The 20,011-nt window shown below is 47.1% G+C and overlaps 1 protein-coding gene across 2 annotated transcripts in view; it reads right to left on the reverse strand.

Moving 5' to 3' along the window:
- ITGA11 (integrin subunit alpha 11) overlaps positions 1-20,011 on the reverse strand; it is a 124,614-nt gene that overhangs the window by 76,475 nt on the left and 28,128 nt on the right. For both annotated transcript variants that reach the window (XM_021100519.2, XM_021100522.2), the window contains exon 2: positions 16,461-16,572. In XM_021100519.2, the coding sequence (XP_020956178.2) occupies positions 16,461-16,572 (112 nt within the window). The remainder of the gene's footprint in view (positions 1-16,460; positions 16,573-20,011) is intronic.

Below are 20,011 nucleotides of genomic sequence, written 5' to 3' on the forward strand. Positions count from 1 at the left end.
TTGTCTTCACAGAGCTTGTGGTAAAGCAGTCCTCACCCCACCGTTCATCCCTCGTCCTCCTCACCTCCCTGACATTCCAAACCTGCTCCCTTTTCCTCACTTGCCCAGAGAACTCTATCAGGAGTGGCTTGAGGTGTAGCCAGGTGGTTAGATGCCTGCATGGTTGAGAAGAATTGCACAGTCCCCTCTGGTCACCCTATGCTTTCTGGGTCTCTATACTCCTGCCGTTGGTCACTCCTTTAGATTCAGGCACTGAGGGTCACTCTCAGCGTAAGCCTGGAAAGGAGCTAACCTCTGAATCCATGAAAACTGACAGGTTCTTAAAAAAGGATCTAGTGGTTCCAGAACCTGGTTGGGCATGAGACTTGCCTCGTAATATTTAAAAACGTAAATTTCTAGGAGTTCCCATCATGGCGCAGTGATCAGCGAATCTGACTAGGAAACATGAGGTTGTGGGTTCAATCCCTGGCCTTGCTCAGTGGGTTGAGGATCCGGCGTTGCCATGAGCTGTGGTGTGGGTCACAGACGCAGCTCGGATCCCGCCTTGCTGTGGCTCTGGAGTAGGCCGGCGGCTACAGCTCTGATTCGACCCCTAGCCTGGGAACCTCCATGAGCCGCGGGAGCAGCTCAAGAAAAGGCAAAAAGGCAAAATAAATAAATAAATAAATAAAATGTAAATTTCTACCTCTAGAGATTCAGATTCTGTAAGTCTTGGATTGGGATAAGGGATCTGCATTTCTTTTTTTTTGTCTTTTTAGGGCCGCATCTGCAACACATGGTAGCTCCCAGGCTAGGGGTCGAATTGGAGCTGCAGCTGCTGGCCTATGCCACAGCCACATCCACAGCCACAGCAGTGCAGGATCTGAGCCACCTCTGTGACCTACACCACAGCTCACAGCAAAGCTCCCGGCAACACCGGATCCTTAACCCACTGAGCAAGGCCAGGGATTGAACCGGCATCCACATGGATATTTGTTGGGTTCGTTACTGCTGAGCCACAATGGGAACTCCAGGAATCTGTATTCTTTTATTAACTTTCATAGGCAATTCTGTTCTGACAGTTGGGAAGCCCTAGATTATCAGGTGATTACCAGGCTTTGAAATAATGGAATCGGGTGCAGGATGCCCAATTAAGAAACAGCTGACAAAACTGGGTTTTGCATTCATCTATGTTCAAAGCATTTTATACGAATAAGTAAATAAATGAATACATCCAAGAATGAATATTTGGGGGCAATGTGCTTCAGGGATTGTGCTAAGTGCTTCCCCCAATATTACCTTCATTAACCCTCACAACAGCCTTGTGAGGGAGACAGCAGCCCCACCTTGAAGCTGAGGAAACTGCAGCCCAGAGAAGCTAAGCCTCTCACCCAGGTCACACAGCTGGCTAAGGGGCAGCTCCCTGGCCTCACTCTCCTGCCTGGTCCTCTCCCCATCCCCGGGGAGTGGGTGGGGTATAGAGGAGCGGAGGACAGAGACACCAGCTTTGTGTTCCATCTGGGAGCCCTGTGTTGCTTCAGGGAATCATTGACTCTGCAGAATCCTTCGAAGTACTTTCTTCCGTCCTGTTAAAGCTCAGATTGCTTTCCCTCCTCCCGCCGTGAGTAACGGCTACTCTGACAGCATTATTCTTATTTTGAGAAGCAGTGAGGAAACAAAGACTGTGGACTCACTTAAAGTGCTGGAGGGTGAAGCCTGTCATTACATTTTTGGAAACATCCTCCTCCTTGGGTTACAAAATCATTGGCTCAGTGGTTGGGAGAGGCAGAGGGGCCAGTGCAGAGGAGAGCTACTGTTGCAGGGAAAGCCACCCCAGGTTGAGCCAAGCCACCATACACCACCCACCTACCCTCGGCATGGCTTCGGCTGGGCCTCTCCCAGGTTTTCAGGGGAAAGAAAAAGACAGGAAATCTCAGCCTCTCCCATTGGAGACCACCATCCCCAGACCCTTTATAATAAGAACGTCCGGCTTTGGGCTGCCCTGAGATTAGCACCCAGACGTCTAGAACCATTCTCTCCTTCTCCTGTGGCTTGTGCCAAGCACCAGAGATGCAAAGACAAGTAAAAGGCATGCGGTACCCTTGGGGGCTCACGGCCCCCTTTCTCTCCTACCCTCCTAGCTCTTTATTCTCCACCCCATCTTTTCTAACCTCTTTCCCTTCCCCCACTTCATGTTCCATTTCTCTTCACTGGCTTTTTCTACAACTTTCTCTCCATATCTCTCTGCATTATGGGCTCAGGATGACTCATCGCTGCTAAGCCAGGAAGAAATGATTCAAGAGAGAAAGTGGGAAGGGTTTAGGAATGCCACAGAAAATGACAGAAACGTTGTCCAGACGGTCTCAAATCAATAAGAAGCATTTGCTATTGGCCGTGGGTCTGAGTGTTGCCACCGTGTGGAAGAGAAGTTGATGAAAGAGAAGAAAAAAAAACACCTGGGAGAGTTTGAATTCCTGAGGAGCCCTTGATTCTCCACAAAACAATCAGGGAAAGTTAGAAGAAGGTATTCTCTCCAAGCCTGGAGAAAACAAGGATCAGGTTAGTGATCAATCACCAAATTAGTGAGAGAAAGTATGTGTAGCACATTATCTGTTTTTCTAATAGTATATAACTTTCAAATGATTCCATGTTATGATTTTTAATAAGGAATTTGCTTTTTCATATTTTATAGCCTAACAGAATGGAAGCAAGTGTACTCCTTAGTGACATCGGTGAGAAGCTTAGATGACTGGAGAGAGGAGCTGGTGGCGGGCAGCCTTGCTCCCCCTAGTGTCAGCTGTGATGATTGCAAGTAAAGTACCAAAGAGCCATTAAACGCTGAAAACCAGTCATGGCAATTCAAACCTGTGAAATTACAGAAGACCATTCTCAAGATGGAGTGAATTTCAGCTTTAGTTTATTCTCTGCTTCATGTGAGGAGTTCCCCTTTTCTCCCCTGAGTTGGACTTAGGAAGGACACTGGAGTCACAGAACAAACAGCACTGGAGGCTGGAATCAAAGAAAAGGGAGGTCGAAGGGCCCATGGACGGCGGATAAAGAAGATGCTGAGCTGGCAAATAAATCCCTTTGGTTTCCTTGAAATGCCCAAATGAGATTTATTTTCTTTCTTGGATGTTAGAAACCAGAAGACTTTCCCTTCAATGTTTCCACTACTGAGATTGTGTGTCTTACCCCCAAAGCACACAGAGGTTGGCCCCCTGCCTCTCCGGGATCAGCATTATGGTTGTTCTATGGCCTTGAGGACTGGCCTTGGCTCTTTTTCCGGTTGAGCAGATTGTAAATGTATCAGAGATTAGCTAGGCCCTCACTGACATACGCTTCAAGTTTAGGATTTTCCTGATTTTTTTTTTCTTTTTTTTTTTTTTTGGTCTTTTTGCCTTTTCTAGGGCCGCTCCCACGGCATATAGAAATTCCCAGGCTAGGGGTCTAATTGGAGCTATAGCCGCCAGCCTACACCACAGCCACGAGGGATCCGAGCCGTGCTTGCGACCTACACCACAGCTCACTGGCAATGCTGGATCCTTAACCCACTGAGCAAGGCCAGGGGTCAAACCTGCAACCGACTAGTTCCTAGTTGGATTCGTTAACCACTGAGCCATGATCGGAACTCCTTTTTTTTTTTTTTTTTAAAGGAGAGAGCATGAGAGGGAGAGCTAACAGAGGAGAGAAAAAAATCTCCTAGAGATGAGGAAGCATTTGTAGGCTGCATCTTAAATGCTCGCGCTGTCCCCAGAATGTGGCTGTGCTCTGGGGCCCACAGGCTTTCCTTGTCAGCTCTCAATGCTGCTTTGTATTTTTGAGGGTTTGAAGGTGCCCCCAGCTCCTGCCTGTGAGGATAGCTGTCTGGATTTCCACTCCTCCAGCCCTCTGTGGCTCACCCTCTTCTTGTCCATACGCTGTGTGGCTTGGCCTGGGGCCATGGGCCAACATTTCCCCATGACTACAGTTTTTTCTTTCTCCCTCTCCTTCGTGTGTTGGGTGGTTTCATCCTATCCTGGGCTTTGCTTCTGTAGTGATTTGTTAACCAGCATGAGTCATGGTGCTGGATTTTTATTTGTTCCAAGAGAAAATAGCAGAGGGCACTTATGCATGGCGGTGTTGGGAGCCTGCTCTGAGGGCCCAAGCCAGGAAAAGAGCTTAGGATGTCCCTTTGTGAGATTGTCACAGCAACAAAGGCCGAGGCTGCCCTGGGCCTGACAACTGGCACTGTCACTGAGAAGGAGGGATGACTTGGATAAGATCTGTCATTCTGTCCCCCCAAAAAACCACGTCCCTGGGACCCTTTTCCTGGAAACCTCTTCTAGATACCATATTCTTTCCTGGGGAAGAGGCTAGAAAAGGGAACTAACTTTCCCATCATCTGTCCATGGTATGCACCTCACACACCCCCTCCTGTTTCTTCCTCAAGGAACTCTTAGGGGTTTGCACCATCATGCCCACTTTACAGATGAAGAAACTGTGGTCCAGTAAGTGGATGTGATGTGCTCAAGTTCCCACGGCTCAGAAAGTGGCTGAGCCCAGGTTTGCATGGTTTTAAAGCCTAGATTAGACCCTAATGCGCCTTCATTTGTCTCTAAGGCAAGAGATCTGTGCCCATCCTGTGGTGCTGGATAACCCCGAGGAAAACGGCCACAGAGGAAAGGCTGGGAAATCTTGGGTGTGGAAAGGAGGGAACGACAGGGCCCAAGGGCATCGCCCCCAGACCTAGACTTGCCAGCCAGTTTTTTGTGGATTTATTCTTCATGGATTTCCTTTCCAGCCAACTCCAGATTCCACCATCAGTGGGTTTTAAACATGGAAGATCCTAGTGAAAATGTAAACTTGTTATCTGGGAAGGCAGCACATAAAGGCATGGTAGAAAAATTAATGTCTTACTCAAGTTAGAATTTAGTTTAAGTAGATACCACCTAGTGATCTTGAAACAAGGGACCCAGGATGGTGGGTGGACTAACCCGTTCGGCAGTTTTCACCCACACAGCAGGTAGAAATACCACAGGAATCAGAAGTGATGCTGGACTGGGAGGTGGGAGAGTTTAGTTTCAAGGGTGTCCTTGGTCTCTTTCCAGCTCTGGGCCTTAGTTTCCTTTCTTGTAAAATGATGGATTGGGGCTAAAAAATTTCTAAGGCCCCTCTCAGCAATGGGGGCGGTCCTGAGACCCCATATTCACTGCACGTCCACCTGCACCTCCTGGGCCTGCTCCTGGCCACCTTGTCCCTTCCCAGTCCACTCTGCCTCTGAAAATCAGGGTCTGCTGAAGACCCCAGCAATGGTGACCCTATTTTCAAGCTAAGGAGATCGCTCTGTGTGTGAAGACACCACGTCTTCAGCGAGGTCTCCTGGGAGAGATGGAGTATGAACCTGTATTGGCAGGTGCCTTGCCCAACTCTGTCCACCTTGCGGGCTGAGGGTGCCCATCCTATGCGGTGTGGCCTCTGGGAGGAGGTGGGGGTGGAGCTAGTTTGGGGTGCTGGCGGGAGGTTGCACTTGGCCCTGGGAAGAGAGTCTGCTTCCAAGCCTGTCTCCCTCCCCACCACCTCAAGGGCTGTCCACAGGGCATCTCCTCATGCAGACCCTTCAGCATCTCACCACCCAAACTTTGATTTTGATTATTGCAAAAGAATCCAAAAGGATCCTTGAAAGAGATACAAGACTCCTGTCTAGGTGACTTTGAATGAGCCAAGCCACCAAGTTTGTCCTTCCATTGTGAAGGGTGATGACAGTTATGTTTAAGATGCTCCCTTTTGCCCAAAAGAAACCTCTGTTTCCCATCAGAACACCCGCTGGGGGGAGGGAAGAATTGGGAGGTGGGGAGTAACATATACACACAACTGTATAAAATAGCTGATTAATGAGAACCTAACCGTATAGCACAGGAAAATCTTTTCAATGTTCGTAATAACCTATATGGGAAAAAGAATGGATATAGTTATAGGAATGAATGATTCACTTTGCTGTACACCTGAAACTAATACAACACTGTAAGTCAACTATATCCCAATAAGATTAAATAAAAATAAAAAAGGACACCCCAGAACTGGGGAGACCAAGGCTCTGGTATCATTCTGCAAGAGCCAGTACATCTAGCTTCCTTCTCAGTCTCCCCTCCCCTGGATGCCCCTTCTGCATTTTCTCTTGGTTTCCAGGCCCCTCCCTCTCACTGCCCTTGACCCCCCCTAGCAACTAGGTAGTGTCCTGAGGGTGGTGCCTCAGGCCAGGTGGGCAGGTGCCAGGAAGCCTGGGATAGGCTTCTTCCCCTTCCTACGAGGTTGTAGTCAGGCTCATGAGGCTAATATCACTGGTGGCTGCTTCAGAAGCAGGCTGACAGGGTACAAGGACACTCTTGGCTTTGGCCACCCGCTCAACCCCTATCTTGTCCATTTCCATCAGAGACTCTGATGCAGGAGCCAAGAGGGGAGTGGAAGAATCTCAGGTCCCACCAGATCTGTGGAATCAGAACTCTGGAGGTGGAGCCCGACACTCCAATTTAACAAGCCTCCCAGTGGACTGTGATCCACGCTGAGGCTTGAGAACCAGAGGTCCAGAGTGCTAACTGCAGATGTTTCACATACACTGCAGTGAGTCTTGGTAAGAACCCTAGACCTATTCTGTGCGCATGAGTGTTCCCCACGAGTTTTAGTTATATCTCAAGGGCTCTGGTCCTGCAGGCATTTGCCCAGCACTGCAAGCTCCCTGGCTACGTCCCTCTCGGAGAGGCAGGCACAGATAAGCCCTCATAGTGTTACACCCCACCTCCCCATCTGGGAGCAGGCACCCCTCCCCCGCTTTACTCTCTGCCCTCAGGGACAGACTCTGAGAGTCTATGCCCTGACCTCCCTCGCAAGCTGAAGGTCCCTGTCCCCTGCTGCCAGCTGTCCAGCTGCACTCAGAAGACCCTAGGATACTTCAAACCAATGGGACCAAAGCTTTGCTCACCTGTTTCCCCAAAGTCTATCTCTTGTTGCTGGATTTTGCTTTTCTGCTTTTATACCATATCTCCAGTCAGCAAGACAAGTCCTCAGTCATCCCTCACCCTGGTTCATCTCTGACCTAGTCCCCTTCCATTCTTGCCCTGCTCACTCTACTCCACAACATGCCAAGCATCTTCCCACCCTAGGGCCTTTGCGCTTGCTGATTCCTTCCACCTGGAATACTCTTTTCTCAGATAACCACAGTTGTCTCAGATTCTCCCTTACCTTAAGGGTCACTGACTACTGTCACCCTTAGCACAAGGCCTTTCCCGACAGCCTGTGTAAGAGAGCAGCCCTCACCCCCACCCACTTCTCCTAAGTCCCCTTATCCTTCTCTATTGCAAACTAAATGCTTCTCTATTGCAAACTAAAAATGTATTTTGCCCCACCAGTAGAGGAATCCCATCAGGACAAGGACATTGCAGTTTGGCTCACCATTGAATTTCCAGGATCTAGCACAGGTTCTCAAGAAGGAATGAATGAACTATTGACACTCATAGAGCAGGCCCCTTCTTCCAAGCCCCACCCCTGAAGCTCTCCACCCACATAGACTTCTATAGCTTTCCCACCACACTCCTCACCTCCAGGGTCTACTCCCTCAGTTCCATCCTCCACATGGTACAGCCACTCTCCTGCTCTAAAACCTCCAATGGCTCCCCATGGCCTCTCAGATATAATCCTCATACTCTGGTATTTAAGAACACCTATGGTGGAGTTCCCCTTGTGGCTCAACGGGTTGTGAATCTGACTAGTATCCATGAGGATGTGGGTTCGGTCCCCGGCCTCACTCAGTGGGTTAAGGATCAGCGTTGCCATGAGCTGTGGTGTAGGTAGAAGACACGGCTTGGATCCTGTGTTGGTGAGGCTGTGACATAGGCTGTTAGCTACAGCTCCCATTCAAACCCTAGTCTGGGAACTTCCATATGCTGCAGGTGCAGCCCTAAAACAATAAAAAGAGAACCTCTATGGTACTCTCCTTGCCCTCTCAGCTTCTGGTCTACTGCTTTCCACACCTTCTCCTCCAGCCACACGTGACAGTGTCCTTTCTTTAAACTTGACCTCTGCTCTTCTATCCCTGTCCTCTTACCCATGCAGTTCTCTCCATCTCTGTTATACTCTTCTCATCCATGTCTATTCTACATGTATAACTCTGGAAGCCCCCTCCTCGACAACCTCTCTGCTGAATTACAAATTCAATCCCTTGCACGAACTCCTGCCATCCTGTCTGTGTGCCCTTTCTTGGTTTTTATCATCTGGGATTGGGGGTCTGGGAGCATATGCCATCTCTTCCCAGCTGGGCTCAGCATTTCTATGTGAATCTGCTGTGCCGGGTCCTGGGACATCACAGCCTTGGCTCTCATGGGGCTAGCAGTGTGGTTGGTGGGGAGAGGCACTACCCCTAGAGACTGTAGGTGCCTGGCCAGCCTCTGGGCTGGGGCTGCTTCTGCTCTTTGGCCCCTTGGGCCTAATGAGATCTGGGTTCCAGACACAGCTCAGACACTTACTGATTATGTCACTTGGACTCTGTCCAAGAGAGCCTGGACAGCTCTCATCTGTAAAATGGGACAAGCCTACTTCTCTTACAAGCTGCTCACGTCCCTGAACCTGTAGCCCAGGGAATTCACTATGCTTTCTTGTTCTTAAAGCCCACTGACCTACAAAGGGGTCCTGTTTAGGAAGCCACTGGGACTATCAGGCTCCTGCTTTCCAACCCCCTGAGGGGAGGAGGTGAACTGCTCTGCTTTGCTGACAGCTAAGCCTTCTCTCTTCGGGGTGAAAGTGTCAGTGACAAATTGGAAATTTGTGGGGCCCAGCTCTGTTTTTTCTCAGCACCACGAGGCGTCCTGCTCCAGAGGACCAAAGGCTTAGAGAGGCCCTCTGCAAACCCTACACCGGAGTTTCTGGGACATCAAATGGTCTTAAAAACCAACTGACTTAATGATTTCAATGTACATGCATTAGAGTCATGTGGATTAAATTTCTCTGAAAATACACAAGGGCTTAAAAAGCAGGGGCAGAGAATACTCAGCCCAAGAGGAATTTGTTTTCTCTTTTCCTTTTTGTGTGTCTGTGAGTGTTGTTATTGTTGCTAAAACCAAGGCATGTGGAAAACTGTTCAAGATGTCTCCAGTACTGGTGTAAGTCAGTTTTGCCGAGTTTGGGTTCTGAGTTGGAAATGCGGTAGGTAGGAGGTGAAGGGTCAAGAGAATAAAGCAGCAGGCCCACTAGATCTGTCCCCTCATCTTCCAACCACTTACATCAGGATCTGGTGCCCTTGACATTCAAGGAGGCTCATGGCCTGAAATGGGGCCAGAACTTATTGGTGCCTGTGGTTGGAGAGAGCTGATGGGTCCTTCTCTGCGGCAGTGTTGGGACCTGGATTTGGGGGCAGGGGCCGGGGGCTGATGTTCTTTCTCAGTGGCATCTTCCTACCCTCAGTGGAGATTGTGGACCTTAGGAGGCCCCAGTCTCCCTGCTAGAGTCTCCTGGGGAGTGCTTTAAAACACAGATCTCCTGGCCCCCGAAGGCCCAGGAGATGCACACCAAGATGCATCTCCTGCACCAGACCAAGACTTAAGGGCTAGAAGCTGGGTCCAAACCCAGGGGATAGAAGAGGCTGGGTCAGAGGGAGCCTCTTGATCAAGTCACTAGGGACCTGATTTCAGGGTTGGCTGCTTGCTGGCTGCAAGCAACTCAATCCTCCATTTTCTGCTTTACTGATGGCAGAACACTTTCAAGGTTTTGGTACTCTTTGATCTTTCCTACCACCCTGAGATAATTTCATATCCATTTGGTGCATGAGCAAATAGAGGTGTAGGGAGGCTGAGAGAACTTCTCCCAAGGTCTTCTTCCAGGTGGCAATCTTGGACTTCAAACCCTTGCTCGTGTCCTTCCTTTGAGGGGCCTCTGGGCATGGACTTCAATCAACATGTACCACTGGTGTCATTTCTGTGCATGACTGCCAGCCAGTGTCCCCCACATGACCCTGACCTTGACTCTCTTTTTCCATGATCACTATCCACAGAGTCTACATCTGTATAAAACTCTTGGAATGCTACCTACAGGACAGGAAATGGGGGCTAAGGGAGAAACTAGAGGTGAGAAGCAACCAAGTAGGATATGTAGCATGGTCCACATAGGGACATGGATTCCTGAAAGGTCCTATATGCTCCTGTCTACTCTGCAGGAGGTGCAGCTCTCTGGGCCTCCAAGGCCTCTCTTTTTCTCTCAGCCCAGCTGTGGGAGAAAACATGCTCAGGTCCAGCAGCTGCGGTGCAGCACTCAGATCAGCAAGAGTGACCACGAGTCAATTCTATTGTACCATTCTGCTCATCAAAGCTTATCAAAACCCCATTCAAATGTCCTTCTTCTATGAAGTTCTGCCAGAGACCCCAGCCACAGAGATTTCTCCTTTCAAACTCCGGCTGAGTTTCTGCAGTGAGGGAGACACCAAGCTGGCTGCTCCAGGTGGCAGAGGGAGGTAAGGCTAGTGTCCAATAGGGAGGGGAGCCAAGGGCCTAAGTGACTGCAACGCAAGGTAGGAAGTGATATGTGCCATCAGAGAGAGGGCTTGGGGAGGGTAAGGCCATTTAGACTAGGAGAAGGATCCAGAGAGCCTTATGGAGAAAGTGATCTTACAAAGATGAATATAATTAGCACCAGGTTGTATTTCATCTTGCATTGTTTTTTCAATTATTTCAAGGATATTAGTGTTGACTCCTCAACTGGCCTGTGAATTATTTGAGAGTGAAACCATGCCTTACTCATACCAATATTTTTCGGAGTCTAGTAAAATTCATTAACAGAAGCTTAATAAACAAATATTGGTCAAAACAAATTCAGTTTTGAAAAAGTCATTTCCATTTCATCTTTAGCTTTTCATATCTTGTAAAGAATATAAATGTTTTGCATCTTATGTTTGGGCTGGTTTAGAGACGCTCAAACCATTAATTCAGTCTTTCAAAGTATGTTTTTTTGAGCATCTACTAATTGCCTGGGAGCATACCTCTGATTTCAGGAAGAGAGACAATGAAACAGGCAATTACTATCCATCTTTGATAAATACTATGAAAAGGAAAATACAGAAATTGATGGGTACAACTAATCTAGTGATGGGAAGGGATAGTCAGAGAAGGTTTCTCAGAGGAAGTGATATTTAAGTTGATTAAAGAATATGAAAAAAGGAGTTCCCGTCGTGGCTCAGTGGTTAACGAATCTGACTAGAAACCACAAGGTTGTGAGTTCGATCCCTGGCCTTGCTCAGTGTGTTAAGGATCCGTGTTGCTGTGGCTGTGGCATAGGCCAGTGGCTACAGCTCCCATTAGACCCCTAGCCTGGGAACCTCCATATGCCACAGGTGCAGCCCTAGAAAAAGGCAAAAAGACCAAAAAAAAAAGATATGAAAAAAGACTTACAATTCCAGCCATAAACAACTATGAATGCTAGATAAAATATACTAAACAACTATTTTCAAGCACTAGACAGCACTAGAGAGCTCAATACATGAGAAAAGGGAAACATAGGCACTAAACCCACATTCACCCAGCTTTCTCTATGAGGGCACTTTCCTACTGCAATGCAGGGAAACTGAGTCCAAACAGAGAGCAGAAATTTTGCAGGGTGGAGGAAAGAGTGATTGGAGCTGGGGCTGCAAAAAATGACTAGGATTTGGTGGGAACAGGAATTAAAAAGAGAGTCGTAGAGAAAGAACCCCCAAAACTGCTAACATTTTCCTTCAGGGCTGACCCCAAGCTATGCATGCATATTGTAAGACTCTGGACAATCTATGAGAAGAGCAGTGGGGACAGATTTTAGAGGCTTCCCTTGCAAGATGTTGGGGTTCATGGCCAGTCAGACTAGGGAATTTATTTATTTATTTATTTAGTTATTTAGTTAGTTAGTTAGTTATTTTGTCTTTGCCTTTTCTAAGGCTGCTCCCACGGCATATGGAGGTTCCCAGGATAGGGGTCTGATTGGAGCTGTAGCCACCGGCCTACACCAGAGCCCCAGCAATGTGGGATCTGAGCTGCATCTGCAACCTACACCACAGCTCACAGCAACGCCAGATCCTTAACCCACTTAGCAAGGCCAGGGATTGAACCCACAACCTCATGGTTCCTAGTCAGATTCGTTAACCACTGTGCCACGATGGGAACTCCCAGAATAGAGAATTTTTAATAAATGTTGTGGGCTTTCAGCTGAGACCCCAGAAAATCCATGCCCTAGGACTAAAGATTACACCTTAGGAGTAAAGGCAAAAACAGATGATAACTGCCCTAACCATGGCTCAAGCCAAGCTGTGGTAAGATCTAGGTGGTTTTGCCAGTATTTTAACTGCCTATCAGAACAAAAATGTAGAATTATTTAAAGGAAGGTAACACAATCTATAGATTGTACTGTGTATTATTCACAATGTTTAGCATAGAATAAACAAATATAAAACAGGCAAAGAATCAAGAAAAAGTGACTGAAAACCTTAAAGTAAAATAGTCACTAAAAGCAGACCCAGAGATGATCCAGATATTAGAGTTATCCAACAGAACTTCAAAATAACTATGATTAGTATTTTTAAAAAGTAGAGTAAAAACTGAAAAATGGGAGAAAGATTTATTTTAATAGAATTAGAATCGATTAAAAAAAGAATCAAATGGAAACTCAGGTCCTGGTTATTGCAATTAGGCAAGAAATAGAAATAAAAGCTATGAAGATTGGAAGGAAGAAATAAAACTGCAATTATTTCAGATGATTTGTTTGTACACATAAAAAATTCAAAAGAATCTACAAGAAAACTATTAGAAATAATAAATGAATTTATTATTGTTGTGGATATAATGTAAACATACAGAAGTCAATTGTATTTTCTATACTAGCAAAAGATTGGAAAATGAAATAAGAACATTCCATTTTAATTAGCATGAAATATTGAATACATAGGAATTAATGTGAGAAAAGATATGCATGAATTTTACAATGAAAATTTCAAAGCACTATTTAGAGAAAATTTTTAAATAACTAAGTACATGAAGTATTTACATGTTCATGGACTGGAAGACTCAGTGTTGTTTCATATCTCCCCAAATGATCTATAAATTCAATGCAATCCCAACCAAAATCTCAGCAGATTTGGTTAGGGGGAACTGACAAGTCTATTCTAAAATTCGTAAAGAAATACAAAGGACCTAGAATAGCCAAAACAATTTTGTCAGAGAAGAGCAAATATGGAGAACTCACACTTGAAGCTACAGTAAGCAAGACATCTTTCTGATCTATGGAACAGAATAGAGGCTAGAAACAGACCCACACAGATAAAGTCACCTGACTTTCAACAAAGATGATACTACAATTCAGTGGAGATATACTCTTTTTTTTTTCTTTTATGGGCCACACCTGCAGTATATGGGGGTTCCCAGGCTAGGAGTCAAATTGGAGCTGCAACTGCTGGCCCACACCACAGCCAGATCTGAGCCACATCTGCAACCTATACTACAGCTCATGGCAATGCCAGTCCTTTAACCTCCTGAGCCAGGGATCAAACCCACATCCTCATGGATACTAGTTAGGTTCTTAACCCACTGAGCCACAACGTGAACTCTGAGACATAGTCTTTTAACAAATGATGCCAGATCAATTAGATATACACATTTTTAAAAAACTACCTTTGACCTTGCATCTCATACAAAAATTAACTTTGAGATAAATCTCTCAAATGAGAAAGCAAAAATACCAAATATCTGGAAGAAAACAGAAGAATATTCTTCATGATCTTGGGAGAAGCAAAAGTTTCTTAAATGGGACATATAAGAAACACTAAGCATAAAAAGATTGATAAATTAGACTTTATTAAAGCTAAGGACTCCTGTTCATAAAAAGATACCATTAAGACAAGCTATAGACTGGGGAAAGTTCTTTGCAAAGCTTTTCTCTGACAAAGGATTTGTATATAAAATATATATATATTTTTTTACTTTTTTGCCATTTCTAGGGCCGTTCCTGAGGCATATGGAGTTTCCCAAGCTAGGGGTCCAATTGGAGCTGTAGCCACTGGCCTACGCCAGAGCCACAGCAATGCGGGATCCGAGCCGTGTCTGCAACCTACACCACAGCTCACGGCAATGCCGGATCTTTAACCCACTGAGCGAGGCCAGGGATTGAACCCGCAACCTCATGGTTCTTAGTCGGATTCGTTAACCACTGAGCGACGATGGGAACTCCTAAAATATATTTTTAAAAAGTTCTCTAAGTCAACAAGAAAAAGACACACAACACAATTTTAAAAGTGAGAAAAATCAGACACTTTACAAAATAGGATACTGAAATGCCAATAAATTCACAAAAATTTGTTCAACATTATTAGTCATTAAAGAAATGCAAATTAAACAATGAGATACCATTACATACCACCAGAATGGCTAAAATTAATAAGACTGATAACAGTGAGAATGGGAGTATCTAGAACTCATGTTACTAGGAAGAGTTTAAATCGGTAAACCACTTAGAAAAAATACTTTGCAGGTTCTACAAAAGCTAAACATATACCTTCCCTGGGGTTCCCATCGTGGCACAGAGGAAATGAATCCGACTAGGAACTATGAGGTTGTGGGTTTGTCCCTGGCCTCGCTCAGTGGATTAAGGAGCTGGCATTGCCGGGAGCTGTGGCGTAGGTCGCAGATGCAGCTCAGATCTGGAGTTGCTGTGGCTGTGACTAGGCCGGCAGCTGTAGCTCTGATTAGACTTCTACCCTGGGAACCTCCAAATGCTGTGGGTGTAGCCCTAAAAAGCAATATATATATGTATATGTGTGTGTGTGTGTGTGTGTGTATAATTAGAAGACATATATAAGAATGTTGACCTCTATAACATTTTTGGAAACATCCTCCTCCTTGGGTTACAAATATATAAGAATGTTAACAGGATCTCTATTTGAAATAGCTCCCAATCGAAACAATCCAAAGAATCCATCAATAGTAGAATGAGTAAATAAATAGTGATGCACTGCTACAGTGGAATACCATACATCAGTGAAGAAGCACGGAGTATGAAACATTCAACAATATGTTAACCCTCAAAGACATAATGTTTAGTAAAACAGGCTGGGTACAAATGAGTACTTACTGTGTGACACTATCTATACGAAGTTCAAAAACAGGCAAAATGAATCTATGGTGACAGAAGTCAGACGAGTGGTCACCTGGAGGGGCACTTACTGGGTGGGAGGCACAAAGGAGCTTTCTGGGGGGCCAGAAATGCTCTATATCATGTTCTGGGAGGTGATCGCATGGACATATATGTATGTAAAAGTTCACTGAGCTGGACACTTAAGATGTGTACACTTCATTATCTCTAAGTTACACCTCAGTAGAAAGTCAATAAGTAAGACATTCCTTTACAAGGAAATATAAGAGAGAATTATCTGAATGGTGGGCTGGGGTGAGTGGGGAAGGTGGGAAAGGACATCACGGGAGGAGGGAACGTGTGTGCACAGAAGGTCTGCAGAACCGGAAAAATGGAAATAATGTAATTTGGTAGAGGTTTGAGCGCAGGAAAGGAGGTGGGGGAAGCCTAAGGAGAAGAGGTTGGGAGGCTAAGCAGAGGCCAGACTGGGAGGAGGGCAGGCAGGACACTTACTGCCAGTGTTCGCGTGGTCCCATGAGGCGCCAAGGGCTTCTAAGGGGGTCAGTAAAGACCCAGCCCTTTCCATCTCAGGAAGGAAGGAAGGCCTTGCCTTTTGTCAGCCAAAAACCAATCGGCAGGAAGAGATTAGTTATGAACAGTGCAATGTGTTAATAACTAACAGTACATGTGCCTGAGAAAGCTAGCCGGGAGGAAGAAAATGTTCTAAAACTGATTTGTCGTGATGGCTGCACAACATGGTAAATTTTACTTTTAAAAAAATCACTGATTTGTACACTGGAAATGAGAAGCTATGTAATAAGTAAAATATAAGCCAACAAAATTGTTTAAAAAAATCGGCGGCAGATCCTTCCCTCCTGTTGACTACCCCAGCCCCAGAGGGGTCCTTGGGCTCTTTCTGGCCCTCTCCCCTGACTCAGTCTTGCTCTCACTTCCCTTCACCCCACTGTTGTCCATGTTTTGGATCTGAGCACACTCACATCCACCCCCTCAGAGACACACCTCAGCAGCTCTCCAAGCAGCCAGGACCAGAGCCACTGCCCCCACTGATGAGACCCCGAGGCCCCGAGAGGGGATGGAAAGGGGTAAGTACTGGTTCTCGGCACCTGCTCTGTGTTGTTCCCCTAACCCAGAGGGGGGGGGTTTGCTCCCATGTCTCGGATGAGAAGATCGAGGCCTGTGAAATGGGATGCTCCTGTTTTCGTAATCAAGGGGAGATTCCATGCAACCTCTCACCGGCCAGGATAAGAAGTCAAGGCTCTGGGAAGCGGGGTGTCTGCATGTGAGGGCCAGTGCAGGCAGCTGGTGGAGGGGCTGGGGCAGGGAGGTGCAGGGCTGGGCAGGGGGCAGTCCTCGCTTACCACTTCTTGCCACTGATGTCATGCTGCTGCACCGTGTAGCCAAAGAAGGCGGCCCTGGACCCGGGGATGACTCGGGGCTTCTTGGTGTCCATGTTGAAGGTGTCTGTGAATCCTGGGTGGGGAGAAGAGAGGAGTCAGGCAGGCGGAGGTCCCAGCCCCGGGAACATGATGGGTCCCCCGGCAAGTCACCTACGTTGGAGGGTCTTGGCTCTGCATGGAGTATATTCCCCTCTCCTTGGGGAGCCCCCAAGCTTGTCTGTCAGAGTCCCTGTTTGGGGAGCCAATAGGCGGCTGGGAAAGGCCCAGCCCCTGCCCTGGGGGAGCCAGTCTGATAGGGGATGCATAGGCATAAAACCTGCTCTTGGGAGAGACTAGGCAGGTCTGAATGGGAAGCCCTAGTCCATTCCCGAGAGACTTCCTGGTCTCACGAGGAAGAGACAGTTCCCATCCTCCGCCATGCCTCCTTCCTCCAACTCTGCTTCTAGCTTCTGCTGGTTTCCTCTTTCGATTTTCCCCCTCTTTCCCTCCTCTCTCCTCCTTTTCTCCCCCTGCCCCCTCTTTCTTTCTTTCTCTCACCTCTGCCTGCAAAAGAGTCAAGGAGCTGACTTCCCACCTCTCCTGTCCATCCCCTGCAAACCCAGGGTCCTAGTGGCTCCAGCACTGCTGGCTGACCCCTCCTTCTAAACCCCTCTCAAAGCTCTGCCTGGTTTCAGCTGGGGCCACTGCTCAGTTGGGGTGGCTGAGGCAAAGCACAGAGAAAATCTCCTCGCAGCCCTTTCGCCATGGCCTTAAGGTCTTTGCTGTTTGGTTAAGTCACATGTCAAATAACTGACTCCACCCGGTGGAGGGCCTTGGTGTTGGGCCAAATGCTTTGCCCCTTTGGCATTCTTGTGCCAAATCGTAAGAAATAGCAACTCACACCTTGGGTTTCTGGGTCTCCTCACATTTGCCATCATTTATGCTCCCAGGACCTTGGGAGAATGGCAAGCACCATCCACATTTGGCAGAGGAGGGGTTCAGAACGAGAGAGGTTAAGAGGCTTAGCCAGGGGTACATGGTGGGTCAGCAGCAGCATCAGAGCCAGGACCTCAGAAGCCAGCTCTGTGACTCCTTAATCCCCAAGGCATTTTCAGGGCACATCTGGCCTCGTTAAGTGTCAGTACTAAATGCCAAACTTGGAACCCATGGGATTTAAAGGGTGGAATCCTACCATGAGCCCAAACTCTCAGATAACTGAAAACCAATCCAGCAGAACAGAAAAGACAGACTATCACAGTTGTCCCTTTCATGTATAGGGTATGCTATAAATTTTACAGAACAGTCATTTCTGTGATCATTGGATCTCCACGACAACCCGGGGATGTGGGAAAGCTGAGAATCACAGAGGTGAACTGAGCTGCCCAAGGTCCCAGAGTCTGCCCGACAGGGACCCTGAATCTGAGGCCTGTACCCTTGAGCATCCCACTGTCCCTCCCCTAGGCACTGCCCCCCCACACCCCGGATCTAAGCATTTAAGGGCGATGCCCTGGGGTACATACTTGAATAAGGCCTATTATACAGGATCAAGTGGTTTCTTCTACCCTTCCTTATTAGCTCAGCAAATGGATACAGTGACCAAAGTTCCATCATTAGAGTTACAGAATTAGAGTCCCCAGACGTAACATGGCAACATCATTCAGATCTGTGCTATCTCACTTATCCATATCAATTAATTATTAGCGATGCCCGAAGCACCAAGTTAAGAAAGATTCTGAGGTCAAGTCTAGGCTTGGGGCAAGACTAGTGTGATTGATGAACAGTAGAGGATACAGGAGAGGACAGGGGCAGCAAGGGGCCATGGAGCTGCTAAATCTATCTTCATAACTGCTAATTTGCCACATGAAATTAGCATCTTGGCCCTATGTGGGATGGGGGAAGAAGTGTATGTTAACCATTATTGCCTTATTTACAAAGCCCAGCCCATGAATGGACTTGTCAGCGTGGTTAGCAGCAGGCAGCTTTGGGGAAGTGGGGCCTGGTCAGGTGAGCACAGGGGGATGAAGCAGCACAGGTCCTTGGCCAACAAGGGCATGTCACAGAGGAGAGCAAGACACCAGTGTCACCTTTGCAGAGCTAGGAGGTGCACAGAGAGGAGTCAAAGAAAAAGTGGAGCTACAGACAAGGAACTCTCCAACTCTGTCCCAGGAATGGACATGCACATCCGCACATGCCCACACATGGACACATACACATACATGCACACACGGGCATGGGAGGTGACACTTTATCTGGCTCTCTGGCACCCCCTGGAGATGTCCCCTGGCAGTCCCTGGTCCTTCCCTTCATGTATCTGAGCCCAGCAGAGGAAGGTGACCATGAATAAGGAGAAGGCATGCTGGACAGTTGGGAAATCCGGACCCACCTGCCACTCCCAGGCTGGCAGGGAGGTGAGGGCCAGTGAGGCCAAGGCCATAAATCGTGTCTTCGGAGCCTTCCCTATCTATGTTTCTTGTATAAAATATGGCCAGGATCTTTCCAACTCCTCAGCTCCACAGGCTGCATCAGATTCCCTCTCACTAACAGTCAAAGCCAAACTCCTTACCTGCAAGGCCCTGAGGGATCCCACCCAGTTTCCTCTGCCCCTCATTTCCTGTAATCCCCCTCCATCCATCTGCTCCAGCCACACTGTCCCCCTTGCAGTTCTTAGTACGTGTCAGACGCTCAGCATCTTTGCCCTGGTTGTTCCCTCTGCCTGGAATGCTCCTCCCTGGGTTACCCACAGGCCTCACTCCCTTAAGCCACTAGGATCTCTGTTTCAAAGCCATATTGTCCATCACCAGGACACCCTTATTCATTTGTCCTCATAGCACTTATCACTAACATGTTACATGTTTATCTCTTTATTGTCACACAGCTGATATTCCATAACATTCTTATGTCCTCTAAGTGCCAAGAGCCACTGCTATCTCCTCGCTGTTGTATCCTTACTGCCTTGAATAAAGACCTAACTTGTAGTCAGTAGTCAACAGATATGGGTTGATTGATTGGTTAGAGATCAAGATCGCTTCAATGAGAAACAGGAGAAAGAATATTTATTGAACACTGATACGTTCTGGACACTATTCTAGGTATCTAACCAGTAATTTCATATTACTTAGTTAAACCTCACACCAGCCTTGTGAAATAGATAGTATCATACCTCTGGGAAGTTAAGTAACTTGCCCCCAAACCAGCTGGGGTGAGGTTAGAGCAAGTCCATGATCAAATAGTTTGGGGTACTGGGGTGATGTGTCACTTGTGGGAGAGCAGGGAAAATTCTTTTTCTTTCTTTCTTTGTTCCTTCTTTCTTTCTTTTCTTTTTTTTTTTTTTTTTACTTTTTAGGGCCACACTGGCAGCATATGGAGGTTCCCAGGCTAGGGGTTGAATCAGTTACAGCTGCCGGTCTACACCATAGCCATAGCAAGGCAGGATTCGAGCCACATCTGCAACCTACACCACAGCTCTCAGAAATGCCAGATCCTTAACCCAGGGATCAAACCTGTGTCCTCATGGAAGATAGTCAGATTCATTT

This window comes from Sus scrofa, chromosome 1, assembly GCF_054392235.1.
Source record: "Sus scrofa isolate SSC_HxYL_T2T_F1_AM1 chromosome 1, Sscrofa_HxYL_maternal_Yorkshire_Landrace_v2.0, whole genome shotgun sequence".
NCBI lineage: Eukaryota > Metazoa > Chordata > Mammalia > Artiodactyla > Suidae > Sus > Sus scrofa.